This window comes from Magnolia sinica, chromosome 15 (genome assembly GCF_029962835.1).
Source record: "Magnolia sinica isolate HGM2019 chromosome 15, MsV1, whole genome shotgun sequence".
NCBI lineage: Eukaryota > Viridiplantae > Streptophyta > Magnoliopsida > Magnoliales > Magnoliaceae > Magnolia > Magnolia sinica.
The window spans coordinates 3,240,229-3,256,873 of NC_080587.1; the positions used below are offsets into that span (position 1 = coordinate 3,240,229).

General features: G+C 36.6%; 1 protein-coding gene across 10 annotated transcripts; it reads right to left on the reverse strand.

The window, feature by feature from the left end:
- Nucleotides 1-223: 223 nt before the first annotated feature.
- LOC131228206 (uncharacterized) lies at nt 224-16,645 on the reverse strand. Of its 10 annotated transcripts, XR_009162751.1 has the most exons (8): nt 15,530-15,826; nt 15,321-15,410; nt 15,163-15,240; nt 14,960-15,047; nt 2,714-2,758; nt 1,131-1,207; nt 471-738; nt 224-377 (listed from the first exon to the last, which is right to left on the reverse strand). XR_009162751.1 is itself a non-coding variant. In XM_058224086.1 (7 exons), the coding sequence occupies exons 1-5, from the start codon at nt 15,643-15,645 to the stop codon at nt 1,168-1,170; spliced, it is 444 nt and encodes a 147-aa protein (XP_058080069.1). In that variant the 5' UTR covers nt 15,646-16,645; the 3' UTR covers nt 224-377; nt 471-738; nt 1,131-1,167. The 10 variants fall into 10 exon arrangements, 6 of the variants coding, with proteins under 6 accessions (XP_058080069.1, XP_058080068.1, XP_058080067.1 ...); XR_009162750.1 differs by lacking the exon at nt 2,714-2,758 and having other exon boundaries at nt 15,530-15,824; XM_058224086.1 differs by lacking the exon at nt 2,714-2,758 and having other exon boundaries at nt 15,168-15,240; nt 15,321-15,447; nt 15,530-16,645.

Sequence of the window (16,645 nt, forward strand, 5' to 3'; positions counted from 1 at the left end):
CACCTTTTGTTTGTTTAAAAATCTTGTGCAAACATTTCTACTTGAGATAGCTAACTCATCTAATCCTGATCATGCAACTTAAAATTTGGTCAGATTACCACTGCATATGTCAATGAGCTGGGCTCGGGCCCACAAGATGGGCTTAAGCCAACCTATTTTAAAATGTGGGCCTGAAATTTAAGCCCAGGCATGACATGCTTGAGCAGGAAACATGCTTCCCATATAAAAAATAAAAGGCCCCATTAAACTAGTAAAATACTGATTTATTTATTTATTTTTACATGGCAGTCCTACATTTAAAAGTGAATGGTTGCATATGGAGCTATAGCGCTGGTCTATGAGACTCCAAATGCTGCCATTATCAAAGCAAAGAAAACCTGCAGTTGAAAGCAATCACACAACCACAAATGAAAATCAGAGTAAGAACAAGAAGAATGAGAATGAGAAGAATGCAGAGATTCTCTACTTACCCTGAAAACTTTGGAAAATGTTGTCTTCCCATCTTGTACAAGATGAGCACCGGCATAGAAAATGAGGGTGTTGGTGCAGAAGACCACGAAGAAGGAGAAGCCAAAGCCTACGCCACTTACAATTCCTTGTCAGACTCCATGCTTCATTGGGACCTCGCATTTCTCTTGGTAAAGATCCATTACCTTCTATTCTCCACAAAAAAGATGCAATTGTCCGAATACCACCAGCTGCATCATTTGCCACTTGACTGGCTTCCTCATACATCTCCTGCAACCAACCTCACAATCTCTTAATACTTATATGCATAATGAGAAAATTTGAATGGCAGTGCCACTTCAAATAAGCTAGACTAAGCAGTTACACACAAGGGCTACTTTCAAAATGTCTGTCAGTAAACATTGGTATGTAACTGATCAAAAATTACAATAGAACGGTTGCCAATTAATAGTCTCGGCAAGTAAATGTTATGCAGCACATAGCATACTAATTAATCTTTTGGTTTTTCTTTTACACACTATGATGATCAATTCTATTTCTGACCGAAATTTCTAATGATGGGAAGCTTTTGTGCAATATTCTCCTTGAGATTTAGTCATCAACATACAACGCAATGAGCAAGCATTCTTATAGAAATTCAATGTTCAAGGTCAGTCACAAACCTTTTGGTGCTGATCCCTCTACTGCCCAAATTTACCTCTAAACTTTGGAAGAGCGCTGCAAGCTCTTCTTCAGTGACCTAAGTACACAAAGAAATGCATATTGAATGTCAGCACTTTTCAGTTGTAAGTTCTAAATCAAACATACCCAAATTACAAAAAGAAATAAAAAAAAACATCAACAAAAATAAAATTAGACAAAGGTAGAATGCAACAAATATATGTGTACATGTGGTAAAGTACAGTTAAAATATGTTTTTAACTGTATGTGTGGTACATGTGCACAGTGATCAGGACAATTGCTTTGTGGTCACTAGGTGGACTGCCAATACCTAAAAGGCAAGGCAATCCAACTGGGTAGCCATTCGGTCAGTGGCTGAAAAGGTACAGTTAAAATACAAACATCCATCCACATTCAACAGGTGAAATTTGCCATAAATGGGTGATTAGAGCAGTCCAATCTCTGTCATTTTTGGCTCATTGCTCACCAATGTAGTGACAACCAGCGAACAGTCCCAATCACCATATATACTTGCCATGTGCAGGATATACTTCATATAACTTCTATGAAACAGGTAACATGATAGCATTTCCTAGTGGAAGAAAAATTCTTTATGCACGATAATCATATGTAAGCATTTGTGCCATGAAAAACATATTTTAAATCAAGTTCAAAGGTCGCATTGGGATGCTCATTTCAAATGAACTGCAATAATCTAACTAAATATGGAAGAAATGACCAACACATGAGTGGCGCCATTTTTAGTTCATAATTTCATAATGACAGCTAGTTGTGAGTCCATGCATTTGAACCTGAACAGGAAACTACTATAATCTCAATTTGGGCCAAGACATATATCAATAATGGAATCGAACTATCCTCACTTTGGTCCAAATCCACTTTGGACCACTTTTGGGAGTTCTAAAATAGCAGCTGGGCAGAACTGATTGCTGCAAAAAGACCACATAAAACTGACAGGCAGCTTGATTTGAGTGGAATCTATATTTCATGCCAGCTTGACAGAAAACATGCTGCCCAGCTTGACAGAAAACACAATGAAGGCAGAACTCAAGCTAAGTCAACATCTTACTCAAAAATTCAACTCATGCCTAGTACACATTAGGATTTTCGAATTCATGTTTCAAGACTATTTCATGTTTGTATTGGAAAGAAAGAGTGCTACTGTATTTAAATGGTTTTAGAATTCACCTTGATTTTGGCACTCAAAGCATCGATCTTCTGAAAAATAAGGGGGTTCTGCTTCTAATATAAAAAGGGTATTTTTCTAGGTTAGGCCTGAAAGATATATATAAAAAAAAATAAAATAAATAAAAATAAAAAGACAATGGAAGAAGAACAATATAAAATTACAAGTTGGGGTAGCTTTTGATTCCATGATTTAAGTTGTTGTTACTTGTTGCTAATAGGGTTTCTTCAGTTTGATCTGAAGCAAAACCCCAATGAATCAGATCAACAACCATTCACCTAAAAAGGAAAATGCAACCCACATTGATTATTGGATAAGACAAAATTTACATGATTCATCGTAAGGTCGGCCAGACAATAAAATGGCAATGTACATCACTCAAAATATTGGAAGTCATGTATATGTGTTGTAAGGTTGAAAAACCTTTTTTTTTTTTTTTTAAAGTGAAGATATATTCATTTCAGAAATGAACTATACAACACACCCACCCTTCAGGCCCGCTTGGGAAAAAAAGGACTTAAGGACAACGACCTATCATAATACTTACAAAAAACCATCTACCCTCTACACCCACGTGAATGGGCCTGCCTAAAATCTCCCAACCCAACCTTATCCAAGAACAAAAGACCCCTAATCTCTGAGGAGAGGTCACCAAAAGAGGAAGAGAAGAAGAAATCTTGAACTTTTGAACCTCTATGAGCCATCCTATTCGCCAGTCTGTTTCCTTCCCTGAGAATGTGAGCAATGGACACAACGGCTCTCATACGTAACCCATGAATCCTCTGTAACCAATATTTCCAATGCCAGTTCGGCTTGGAAGTACCGTTCAAAATTGACACCACCAATGTGGAGTCCGACTCGATCTCAATACGATGGAAGCCCATTTGCAAAGAAAGGCACATGCCATTGTAAACAGCCTGAAGTTCAGCCCTGGAGTTCGACCCCACCCCGTACCCCAAAGAGAAAGCAAAGATGAAGAAACCATTATCCCTTCTACAAATACCTCCACCCCCGGAATTACCTGGGTTGCCTAAAGCGGAGCCGTCGACATTTAGAAAACAACAAAGACAAAGGAAATTAGAAAAGAATATTCACATAGTTCAAATAAAAATAAATTAGTAATCTAAACTAACAAATAATTAGCTAATGAAACATTAAAATCATGCATGATCATGTCAAGAACTAGCAGACTATCTGAACATTACCTATTCTCTTAAAAAATAAGAACTCCAACAAAAGAACAAAAGAGTAAAAAGGACAACAAAGCTTGCGCTCTTTTGTCACATGGGTCATCGTAGCTATAAAAGAAAATGAACTAAAACTTAGAGTGAGAGTAAGTCCTTGCAAGAAATTTCTTCACAACAAGAGAATTGAGGCAAGCTTGAGGCCTAAGAATCTTTGGTTTGACAAAGGAAATTGCATAAGAAAAAGAACTAATAATGATGAAACGAAGTTTGTAGAGAATTTTCATGCTTCAATTAAACTGTTCCATAAGCAACATTTTTTATGGCATTGCTAAGACTCTTTGTCCATGTAGATTTTGAAGTGGCATGTGTCTAGGACTGTCTACGTGTCTCAAAATGTCAGCTTGGCAGACCTCAGAAAGTAAGTGTCCAAGTAATAGCTCTGGCAAATGCCTAGAAGATGAATTGACATCATATCCAGAAAGGGGTTGTTTGTTTGTAATATATATCACGACAAGAAAATTGGCCTTTGCTGGCGGTCAAAACCGCCGGTAAATCTTTTACCCGCGGTCAGATAACAGCCGGTAAAGCCTCGTTCGGTAAAGGCTTTACCAGCGGTCAAGACCTTTACTGACGGTTGTGCTGGACACCGCTAAATCGTCAGTTTTTACTACACTACCAAAAAATTGGTCAAAAGCTCCGGATAAAATTCGTAGCTAAATGACTAGCCCCACGGTACGACCATAGCCATTGGTACTGTAGCTCTTTAAAAAGTGCCTACGGATTAAATTCGTAGCTATAGAAGTCATGGCCACCGACAATCCGTAGCTATAGAGAAAATTTTCTTATCAAAAAGTTTTTTTTAAAAAAAGAATAAAAAAAGAAAAGGTGACCCACATGTATCCTAGTTGTTGTTGTTGTTGTTGTTGTTGTTTTTTTTTTTTTACTTTAAAAAAAAAAAAAAAAAACACCAGTCTAAACAGCTAACATACCTTGGTTAATGTCAATGATCTCCTTGTTGCCAATGATTGCCATTGTTTCCAAGGGAGTGGTTTCTTCTGTCGATCTTTGGTGAGCTGTGTAGCAGTAAAAGGCATCAGCACCAGTTAGCAGTTAAAATTAGCTCACACTCCAAATCACCATTCATTGTGTTCTGAGTGGCTGTGACATGTAAAACACAGATCCGTCTTGAATTTACCTTGACATAATATAATAATGGCAGAGAAAAGGAAGTGTGCCAGTGTCACCTGTTTGAAGATAAAGCAGGGAATTTGTAAGACAATTAGAAACACTACATACATACATAAAAACCAAAAAGAAAAGATTCAAGGTCTAAGTCAGAAAATAGACAAAAAACAAAACAAAAATATAACTTTTTTCTGGAGTAATACTATGACCGTTGATTTTGGAGAAGTGGGGTCCATGTAGATAATCCAAACTGCTGATCTAATGGACCAATAGTGGATGGGACCGGACCAAACTCACTTTTTGCTATTCTAGGGGAAAATAAACTAGGTTACCTTTAAAACATCCATTGTCAATCCTTATAGATGCCTAAAGCCAAGAACACGAACTCGAACATGACTCCCTTGCTTGAACTTTTCATCCAGCTTGCAGACTTCCTCATCAACCACATCAGATATCTGTGACCCACAAAAGAAGAATCTTTACATTTTCAGCCTGGGTTGTAACAACAACACCAGAAGGATCTTTAAATATGAACCAATCACAAAAAAAGAAGGCAATGCCTTCATCAGTATATTAAGAAAAGCTAGAGAGGAAAGAATTCAAAATTAATGCATGAATTGGTATGTAAATGTTATATCTACTTTTGCAATTGATGCAATATTTGAATGTGGCCCATCATTTATATGATCTGGAATACACGAAGGGTGCAGCAGTCAGACAGTAATGACGGTTGTAGAGTGAATATGGGTGCAGAAATCTTGGGTTTTATCTAGTGACGTAAAAGAGCAAACCTGGCATTATTGATGATGAGATGAAGCCTCAAATCACAGAACGTGCCCCTGTTTACAACCAGATAGAATGTCACTAAGAAGTCTAAGATTGGTCTGTATTTTCCCAATTCCTTATAGGATTCTATGCATGTTCAAAAAGCAAAAGACAAACAAAATTTTAGAAAATGAAAATGAAGACAACCAGCTTCCTTCAGCTGTCCGTCCATTTCAATCATATTAAAATTTCATTGGTCTAAAATATTTCTGCAAGATGATAATAGCCTGGCAACAAATGTAACTGTATCAGCAACTTTTTGAAGACCTAAATCATGCTGTTTAATATACTTCATCAACAGAAAAATAAAAATAAAAAATCAGCAACTTACCTCAGTAATCAAGTAAAGGTTTTCTTCTTGCAACACATCCTCAAAATTTGAAGACATCTATCCCATGAATTAGATATACCCTTTCATGGTGGGCCATGGGCTTAAAAATGAGGCCAATCCACAACTTAGGTGAGCAACAACATAAACAATGGTTAAGAGTGGATGCACATCCATTGAAACCTTTTTTTTTTTTTTTTTGTACAGCGGACCCAACGAGATGTGGTTTATACATCTAGGCCATTCATTGTGACTTAGATAAGGGGTCACAACAGATTTTAGGCTATTTCAAAACTAAGGTGGGCTCCAACAAATGCTTTTAAATGTTTTAGGCATGATTTCTCATAATTTCATATGGAGAATCCAAAAAAACCAACAACAAGAAGAAAACTTAATGTCTATGGAGAATCCAAAAAAAACAAATTTACTAAAAGGTATGACAGCAACTCTTACAACTTGCGGAGAATCCAATGACCGTACTGCCTACGGCCTTCTGAGGACTCGGTGTTTCTTCCTGTCAAAAGAAAACAATCACAGTATAATAATCATCTTTCAGAAATTAGAACCCATATTCAAAAACCAGGAAATAGCAAACGAGAAAAATACCCAATAGAAATTCCATGTTCATTTGATCAGTTCCATGCAATTTCACACACCCAATTCATCCAAAAAATCAGAAACATGACTTGTATGAACAACAGAAGCTCCTTCCATTCAATCAGTTCCATGGAATTCCATGAGTTCACCAAATACAATAACAGAATAACCATAATGATTTGAAGCAACCTGCATAAGATACCGAGAAATCAATGCTTAAAAGAAAATAACCAAAACCAATCTAATGAAAGAGATGATATGACATTCAACCAAAAAAATAAAGTGCCAGAAGTGAAATTTCTTTTATTAGAATAATAAATGCATACAAAATATATATAATTTACTATTAAAACCACCTAGACCCAAACTGGACAGTACCTAGACCTGATTTTTAATCAGGTCCTAAAGTTGAGACCTGAACCAGTCCCAATTGCTTAATGGGTCCCATAAATGAGACCCAGATGTATTAACATTGGGTTGGATTCATCAGATACCCATTGACAGCCACACATGCAATTGAGTGCAATATTAGCCACATACCAAGTTGGTGCAAAAACTCTCTTGATTGTACTCATGTCTGGTCTTCTCTAAGCCCAACCATGGAGATGTTTGCATACGTCCCTTTGGCGAGCAATCTCAATTCGCAGATATGGTGGTCCCCAGCACTGATTTCTGAGTAGGAAGCTTCTTCAGCCATTGGATGAGGGGCACCAATTTGGATGTATATGCTATTGCCCCAACAGTAGGGTTGTTTTGAATCCAACAGCAGGCCACAGACAAATCCATCACCAGCAGTTAGGCCTGAGAATGGGAATTCTAGAATCAAGAACTGTAGAGTTAAAACAAACATGTTCACTAGCTGCACAAAAAGAAAAAAAATAAATAAATAAAATAAAAGAAGAAAGCAAAAAAAGAAGACAATACAATGTGAATTTTAAAGACAAACATTAATTTATTCTTCAAGAGCTAATACGGGATTAGTTACAATCGAAGTGGTCAATCAGATAAATTGGGAGATACATGGTAGAAAAGTCATCAGTAATACAGGCAATTACTGTGGCTATAGACAATAACCAAAAGAAGAGCTGAAAGAAAGCATTGACAACCATGCCTACCTTCTCCTTTTGCAGGGTACGAAGATGTGTCTTTGAAGATGATGATCAATTTGTCTTTACATTTCCAGCTGAGGACCTCAAAACCTTATAAGGAAGAAAGAGAAAAAGAAAAGAAATGAAAAAAAAAAAAAAGAACACAAAATCACAAGAAAAATGGAGCAGCAGGTTGTAACAAATCATAGAGAAATGGATACACAATTCAGATTGCAGATATTTAGATTGTACCAGAAAAATATCACAGGGAAGTAAAAAAGAAAAGAAAAACACAAAAACATAGGGATGAAAAAGGCAATTGAGTTTCAAAATCACACAAAATCCTGCAGCTGTTGTTGAGACTGCCACAAGGTACTGTGAAACCAATTGGATGAAATGAACCTTAGCAGGTCAGAGATGAAAATCTGGAATATGATGATCTGCTTAAATGGGGATCTACAATGATCTCTCTCGTAGTCAGATTTTGAATTGATAGATATCAGAGACACTGATACCATGTAATTTTACTGTAAAAACTATACCATTCCATCGGTAATCTCCAATATATATGTAGTGTTGTAGATAATATCTACAGATGATATGGACCTAATCTTTCTCTAATTTGATTTGAAACTAAGCTACAGATAAGGGATAAGATTACATGAACAGAATACACAAAATAAACAGCAGCAATCCCTAAAAAAGGATTTGACAATGCAAATCCCTAATTAGGGATTTGTCAATGCATATTCCTAATAAAGTCATTTTCATCTCTCTCTCTCTCAAAAATAATAATAATAATAATAATAAAACAATAAAACAAAAAATAAAACAATATGAACATGCCATGTATGAAAAATACTACCCATAAAGAGAGCAAGGAGTGAGCATGCATCTCAGGCATCATCAGCTGGTACGAGGTTGAAATGGTTATGTTGCAAATTCAAAATTTTGTCTTGGAATAACCTGGGTACTTGGGTTGACCATGAAGGTACCTTTATTCCCTAGAATCTTAACACTCTTCCTTCCTTGATGATTTAAAACAGGGCTGCCTTCAGATGGCCAAGCAACTTGAATTGAATGCTGACATGGGACTCAAAATTTAATAATTATAATTCAATGTGATAGTGCATCCAAATGCACTCAGGAGTACCATTTTGAATTTGGACCAAGATGTCAAGATATCTATGCAACTCAAGGGTGCATTTGGAGCACTTAGTAATGAACTGCATTTATTAGTCTAGTGAAGCGGAAATATCCAGATTGAAAACCAGCTGGCATTCATATCAGGGATTTCTTGTTCTGAACTCTAAATCTGTCAATTTCAATTTGGACTTGAAAAAAGAAGATGACCCCATAAGGCTCCAATGTTGATGACGACTTGGGCAAGCTCTAGCCAAGTTCAAGTCGATTTCTTTCTTCTTTTTTCTTTCCACTTCAATGATTGGGTCTTGATGTGTGGCCTTGATTTTCTTTTTTAAGCTTGTTCTTTGTTTTTGGAACTTGTATTGATTTCAATCTCCATTTAAATGATCGGGTTTTTGGATTTGTGAAATAGATTTTTGGGTTTTGCTTGGATTAGCTTTTTTTTTTTTTTAAAGGTTCATTCAGCTTCACAAGTCTTAATATGTAATGTAGGAAATATGAAGTGTTTCTTGTTGGCAATTCTGTAATGTTCTCAGTTTCTGTTTTGCATGGAAATTTGTGTAATTGTACTGTTGGGTTTTGTTTTCTTATTTTTCCAGTTTCCTCAAATGTTACTATTTTTCTATTGATCTCTATATGTTTATCTTATCATACTGGAGATATGTTATAAATGAACTTACAGAATGAATTTTTGTTGTGGTCTTTAGAAGATCTTTGTTTTTCACTGCAGATAGCTAATTGTTTGATGGCCATTTTCCTATTTGAAAACTCAAAATTTCTTTCCTGCCAACCTTTTATTGCTATAAGGTTGTGGCAGGATCAGCTAATGTACTTCTATGGAAATGATCTTGCCCATCCAAATTAAAGACCATTGATGGAATGTTTAATATTGATCAGATTGGTTGCCAATAAAATGCACGTTGGATCTGTGGATGGCACATGTGGCAGAGATCCAGCCCATTCAATGTAAGAGCATTTGGAGGGAGTTCCTGTAATCCAATGTTCTGTGAGGCCCACAGCAATTTCCGTGTGAAATTCAATCCGTTCATCAGTTTCTCTAGCTCATGTCATGACATAAATCTCAAATTCAATCCTTTTTCTCTAATTTCTATGGAACATATGCATGAAATTTTGACAAGAGAGATTATTAACATGTAGAACAATTTAAATAATTCACACATATGCTGAAAGAACCTGAGTAACCTGTACATATTCTCCACAGCTTTACAATTCCTCAAGTTCAGTACAAACTTAACTATGCCAAATTTACATATTAATTATCATTAGGACTCAAGTTCAGTACAAACTTTTTTCTTTTTTTTTTAAATGAAGAAACAATATGATCGTATGCTGTAGGATTTTCACAACAAAGGTGATGGGTGTTAATATCGGTATCTTTATGGCCTTACTGAATGCAGGCTTCCTTTTATTATTATTATTATTTATACTTTTATGAGTAAACTGAGAACTTTATTAAAAGAATAAAGAGGGATACATTAGGAGAAGCAAAACCAAGCCTTCTATGAGCAAGAACAACAACTAACAGAACACCAAGCTACCCATGCAAAACACCCATAGGCTATAAAAATCGTCTCCTATTGTCCGTATGAAGCTCATTCCTCAAAGCCCTAAGCTTTGCAAGCCCATCCACCCTTAGGCTAAGTTTAAATTGTTGAAGCCAATGGGGCTGGGGAACTCCACAAGAACCACTCCTATACTGTTGCAGACTAAACCCCCACACCAACAAGCCTAGGTTTGCCTAGTGGGCTTCCGTCAAAGTTTGCCTTGAAGAGCCTGAGTGGTGGAGGATTCTAAGTAGTAGACTTTGATTTTTTCCAATTACATTACAACACCTCAGTCCAACTAGCTTTCAACAATCTAGATCTTTGAGAATGCTATGGCTCTACCCGAGTTGCCATTGGACAATTGAGCCAATGATTTAACCAAAAACCTTCCATTAGACTCTAAATCTTAAATCCTCCAATCGGCACCAGTTTGAGGGATGTAACCAAAACTCAGCAGCTCCAGCCCTAACACAAAATAGGAAATTTTGTCCTCAGAGAGGTTTGGATGATGGGAAGGGTCACCTAACAAATTTTCCACCCAACCAAGCCTTCTCTGTTGCACCAAAAACCCGAAAGCAGGAAAAGCCAGGCTTCCTCGAGAGCATTGGATTCTCCAGCCACACCTCTACTAGCGAAACACTAGAAACCAAGCTACCAGCAGAGAGCACCACCAGCCCTGAAGCAATCGACCCCACAATAGCATATATTGGCAGAATGGGCATCTTCAAATACTAATACCAGAAGCAATCAGAGGATGCAGCAAAACAGGGGAGAATGCTACCAAACAGGGATGACACTCCAGTTAGGGCTAGGATCTTCCAATCAGGAAGAGTTTCCGTTCAGCCCAAATCTGTGGTGGGTCCTATGAAATCTACATTCTGCATTAGCAAATTAACATGTGCAAGTATAAAAACTCTTGAGTAAGGTTTGGAATAAACTTGTAATGATATAGCATGAAAAACCAAAGGCATCTTAAAGTGGTAGCATTCAACACTAACATGACAGTTTGAGATGACTTGCCTCTGCTCAGAGAGAGAGAGAGAGTTACATGATAGTTTGAGATACTTGCCTCTGGTCTTACATGGGTTTACATGATCAATAACAGTGAATCTTAATCTGTGAATACCGCTACAGCTGTATGGAAAGGTTAGATCTAAAATTTCTTATACATAGTAGAATAGGCATGCAAGAAATCTGAACTTCAACAATAAACTTGCATGCAGTGTGAAAAGAAAATTGCAAAGAAATGAGGAGAAACATCACCGTATACTCCTTCAACCAAGGTGCAATATGATCTGGTTCCAGATTTGGCTTAAGATATTTATGGCCATCATTGGTTTATATGATGATGAGGGGTACTTATTCCTCTTTAAGGCCAGAGTGTTGTTAAAAGAAAACCCAATTCCAAAAAAAAAAAAACACAATTGACCACACACTAGTTGCATTATATATAGCATCGATAATACTAATAATTGCATTGTATAGAAGTTTCTAGAGTTTTCTAAAGGGGTCCTATGATAGTGTCACATAGAGAAAATCTAAAAGTGGCTAGGGATTAAACACAGCATAAGACATCTTGAAAGTTAAATAGAAACAATGATCAAAGTCCAAGACATTCTTAAAAGCAACAATGTCTGGGACTGGAGCACTGAATGATTTAGGGAATTACAATAACTTGTAGAATAACCGTGATCATCAAATGTATGTAACAAGTTATGGCATCCACAAAAGGCATATCTCAACTTACAAAATACAAAATCTGAATGCTGTTCCACACACAATCATCAACCAATTGGCCAATCAGAATGCCCACCCACTGAGAACTTAACATTAGGACTAAGATTATTAACTAATCCATGACATTAAAATGGGCTTGTTTTGTTTCAAGCTTTTATTCAGCCTTCAGGCCTCTCTTTTCTTAATATTTTTTTGAACAGCCTTAATCTTTTCTTAATAAAAATCTTTGTCTGCCACTCAGGAAAAAACAATATGAATGTATTCATAATGAGAAACCAAATTCAAAGTCAGATCCAACAAGTCAGAAAAGAAAATGCCAGCACAAAGACAGCCAAATGGGCAGTGGACTAAGGCCCTAGCACTTCTACAGTTAGAAAAAATACTGAGGTAACAAGAATTATAAAACTAAAGTAGAAAACAGTACCAGTAAACAAATAGTGATTTAAACCAACCAGACTTAGACTAATTGCATACTTCAAGGAGACTCAGTTACATACAACAATTGCAGTGTTTGTCAAAGACTTCAAACCAGCAGTGAATACATGAGCCTCAGGCAATGTTGAGAAATCATTCGCTTGCAATCTCTGTCACATCCGTGTACAGCCATTTCAACCACTCACCAACAAACCTGAAAGCATAGGCCAAAGCCAGCAATGGGAAGAGCCTGCTTTGCTGAGTTTTACAATCAATCACCTAGATCCAGAAGGAACATGATCAATACCAGTAATCATAGAAGGTGTAAACAGTGTGAAGACAATCAATCAGCTCAGTTAAAGCTTTTGAGTACAGAAGAAAAACTTGAAAGTGGGCAAAGCTGATCAGATAATAACAACAGCAAGTCATATTAATAGGTAAGGAAACATCTCCAAACTCCCTAGAAGAAAATGGTATGTATAGACAATAGTGTTTCACTGATGCAAGAGCACATCCTAAAGGATTGACAAATCAGGCCATCAAATCTGTCTAGGGGCATGATCAATAGTTCTGATCACATTTTTGGCCCATTACAACTGGATAGAACAAGATGTGTTTACATCATCAGTTGGGCACCATGTGTTGTCCCACTGTGTGGATCTAATCCCAGTCCAAACAACAAGGCTTGTACAGTCCATATAGTTTGAGGCATTGAATAGTTGAGTCCTCTTCCTACTTCAATTCTTACTTATTTTGACAGCAGTTGGCAATTAATTTCTTTCCTTTTGTTACCAAAATATCAAAGTCCTCATTAAGTTTGAACTCCATATTGCTGTATAGGCTTTATAAACAGAGCCAGCAAGCCATGCAGAAGGGTCTAAAGACACTTATTACAATAGGAAAAGGGATTTATTTTTTAAGATCAGCCAACCTCAACTTAGTCAGGGCGCAAGGAATATTGCCGATGAGTTGCTTTAACAAGCACAGGTAGTTATATCAGTTCTGAATTCCAGACTAGGAACTTTCCTTTTATTTTTTCTTTTCTTTATTTATTTATTTATTTTTTTCCCTTTTGCAAGAAGGCAAGAAACTATTTCTTCTACCTAGCATCCGCAGTTCACAATTAGCAACTTTGCCCTTTAGGCTTTTGTGCTAGCTTTTGCATTATGGAATTTTCAAAGTGGACTAGAAAAATTGGCCAAACGCTTCTCGCATTATATACAGTAGAGATGGCATGTGGTATGCAGTTTTAATTATTAAAAGATCAGGTTTGATGATGATAATGATTAAGCTTCTATAAAAGAAGATATTCATGTTTGCTCCAAAGAGATTATGCAACTCTAAAAAAAAAAATTAATTAAACACTAAGAAGGCATAAGGTTCCATGATGATAAAGACTAATAAAAGAAGGAAACTAAAATTCCACATAAAATCAATACATTGTTCACCTGATCATTATACAACATAAAGTACTGGGGCCTATCCACCAATGTTTATGTCACATGAAACGATTTGAGAAGTTACAATCATGACATACAATCTAATAGAATATTATGTTAAATAGAGGCACAAGACTTGGACTTTTGAAATTATCCTGAAATCACACTCACCAGATTTCATATATCCATCAAACTGCAAATCTTCTATCTTGGGAGGCAATAATACAACTCTCTTATTGAGAAACCAAATAAGCAAAAGGGTAACAATATACCTATAACATGTAATTGTAATGATCATTAGAAAATTTACAAAATTGTTTGAATAGGTGATATAAATCTCTGTTTCACAACTAACATATTGAATATGCATTTAACGTGAAAGTTCCAAGTTTCTATCATACCATTTCTCCTTCAAATCATTACCAAAGCTACTCGTCGTATTTTCTTGTATGGCGCAACCTGTAGCAAGAATAGTAAGACAAATGGAAATCCCTAAAAATGGATTCGACAATGCAAATCCCTAATTAGGGATTTGTATAATTCGACAATGCATATTCCTAATCAGGTATTCCAAATTGTAGAAAGCAACAGCAAGAAGGGAAAAGCCTTACATCATACCTGAGAATCCGAGATTCACGAGCAACGAAAGTCCGAACTACAGCAGAGGGCCGAGGAGATAAAGAGAGAGAGAGGGAGAGGGCCGGAGACGGAGAAGGAGAGGCAGAGAGAGAAAGAGGGAGAGAGCGTGAGAGGGAGAGGGAGAGGGAGCGGCAGAGAGAGAGAGAGAGAGAGAGAGAGAGAGAGAGAGAGAGAGAGAGAGAGAGAGAGAGAGAGAGAGAGAGTTGGCGCTTAGGGCTTTCTTCTTCTTTTTATATATATAATGTAGGGAGCTTTGCCCGCAGCCCTTAAAACTGGCTGTCAACAAAGGATGCCCCATTGGTCGGCTAAGGCCCGATTTCTTGTAGTGTATAACTGCAATTTTCTAATTCCTGCATGGTAATGACATATAACTATTGTCTCCACTTTACACATTCAAGATACTTTGATCATGGATGTCTTAGATGAGATCAAATCAACATGCAAGCTCACCTCCATAACAGAGTGGCAACTTACAGCAAAATCAAAGACTGCATCAAGTCCTCCAAGTCTTGTAATCTTTCCTTAAAATTTCCCCCAACCCTTCTCATAATACCAGATGTATCTGAAAATTACAGGGCAATGGTTATTAGCAAAGGCAAAGAAACATGATCTACTACAAAACAGTGAATCTTTTGTGTCTTACAACCACATATGCCGGGCGAAGGACCTCTCCTCACCACGCCCCCAATTGCCTTCTTTCCACCCTTCTTCTCAGCATAGTACCTTTCTTTCCACCCTTCTTCTCCCAGCTTTATCTGTTAAATTTAAGCTTGAATGAGCACATAATTATGAACACCAGGAATTGGGTATCATGATCTTAAATGACATGACAAACCTTATCAACTATTGCCTCGCTGGATTCTGAACCATTTGAAACAATATGATGAAATCCATTCACTGAGCTCCATAACTCCTTCACCTCAAGCTGTATCTTTAATAAAATGCCATGAGTATGAAGAATACTGAATACATGTTTGTTCACCACTCACAATTTCTTTTGATGGATCACAAATTAAAGCTTGTAATTTAATATTGAATACTCACACTTTGTGAGGCCTGAGAAATTTGTGTTCCCGTGTGCTTAACAAATGACCAGAAATCCTTCGATGCCTTCCTCTGCTCAACATGTCGTTGCAATGATGAGCCACCATTGCTGCCATGCCTGATATTCAAAGAATTCTGAAAGCATATTTCCTTTCTCTTCTGTAATTGAAAAAAAAAATCAAACTATTGCCAAACTTAGTAACCAAAACCAGGTGATTAAACAGCTAGATGAAAAGGATACCTATCAACAACAAAATAGAATAGAAATATGCATTCTCCTTCATGTTTGCCACCAAAAAAAAAAAAAAACAGAATAAGCAGCCTCAATTAGTAATATGAGCACGAAGCATACCAATAAGATGAGTTTTTTTAACAATTAGCTTCTAGGCAAAATTTACAAACCTAATTTAACATTATCCTCCCTCCTGATTTGAGACCTTGTAAGGACTGATCAGTTTCTAAATGTAGTACATGATTTACATAGAGAATTACAGCCACTTGATTGTTTTTTCCTTTAGTTCCTATAAGAAATTCTACCAATTAAAGAAATTGCAATAGTAAATGCATATGTTAGTAGAAAGCAATGTTGATTTCTATTTTATAGTGAAGTGACACACAATGTTTGAAAGTCTCAAGAATAGGTAGTATCAAGCGGTAGAACCTGGCTACATCTCCTGAAGATGGCATTTTCATAAGTATGTGCCTTATATCCACACAGTCCATCCATTTCGACAGATCATTTTAGGATATGAGCCCAAAAATGCAACAGGTCCAAATCTCATGTGGACTATACTATATGGAAAAGTTGTGATTGATCATTAAAAGCTTCTTGAGGGCCAGAAAAGTTTTGACCCAAGCTGATATTTATGTGTTCTTTCATTCAGGTATTTGTGACCTCATCAACAGGTTGGATGGAAAATAAACATTTCAATGGCCTTCAAGAAGTTTCTAATGATGGGTGTTCAATTACCACCATTTTTTTGTGGTATGGTCCTAACAAAGCCTGACAAGAAATTAATTTTTATATGCAACTACCTAACTACACATTAAAAATTACGTATTAAGAAAAGTGATTTCATTCATACCTTCCAATTAAATAAAATTAATTATAAATAG

What these genes read in the sequence shown, in the direction of transcription:
- LOC131228206 (XM_058224085.1), bottom strand. Translation starts at nt 15,645, where the DNA reads ATGGCAGCAATGGTGGCTCATCATTGCAACGACATGTTGAGCAGAGGA. An exon ending in TTTCTCAGGCCTCACAAAGT is followed by an intron (nt 15,448 to 15,529) that starts GTGAGTATTCAA and finishes ACATGTATTCAG; the next exon opens with TATTCTTCATACTCATGGCA. An exon ending in TTCGCCCGGCATATGTGGTT is followed by an intron (nt 15,048 to 15,128) that starts GTAAGACACAAA and finishes TGTAATTTTCAG; the next exon opens with ATACATCTGGTATTATGAGA.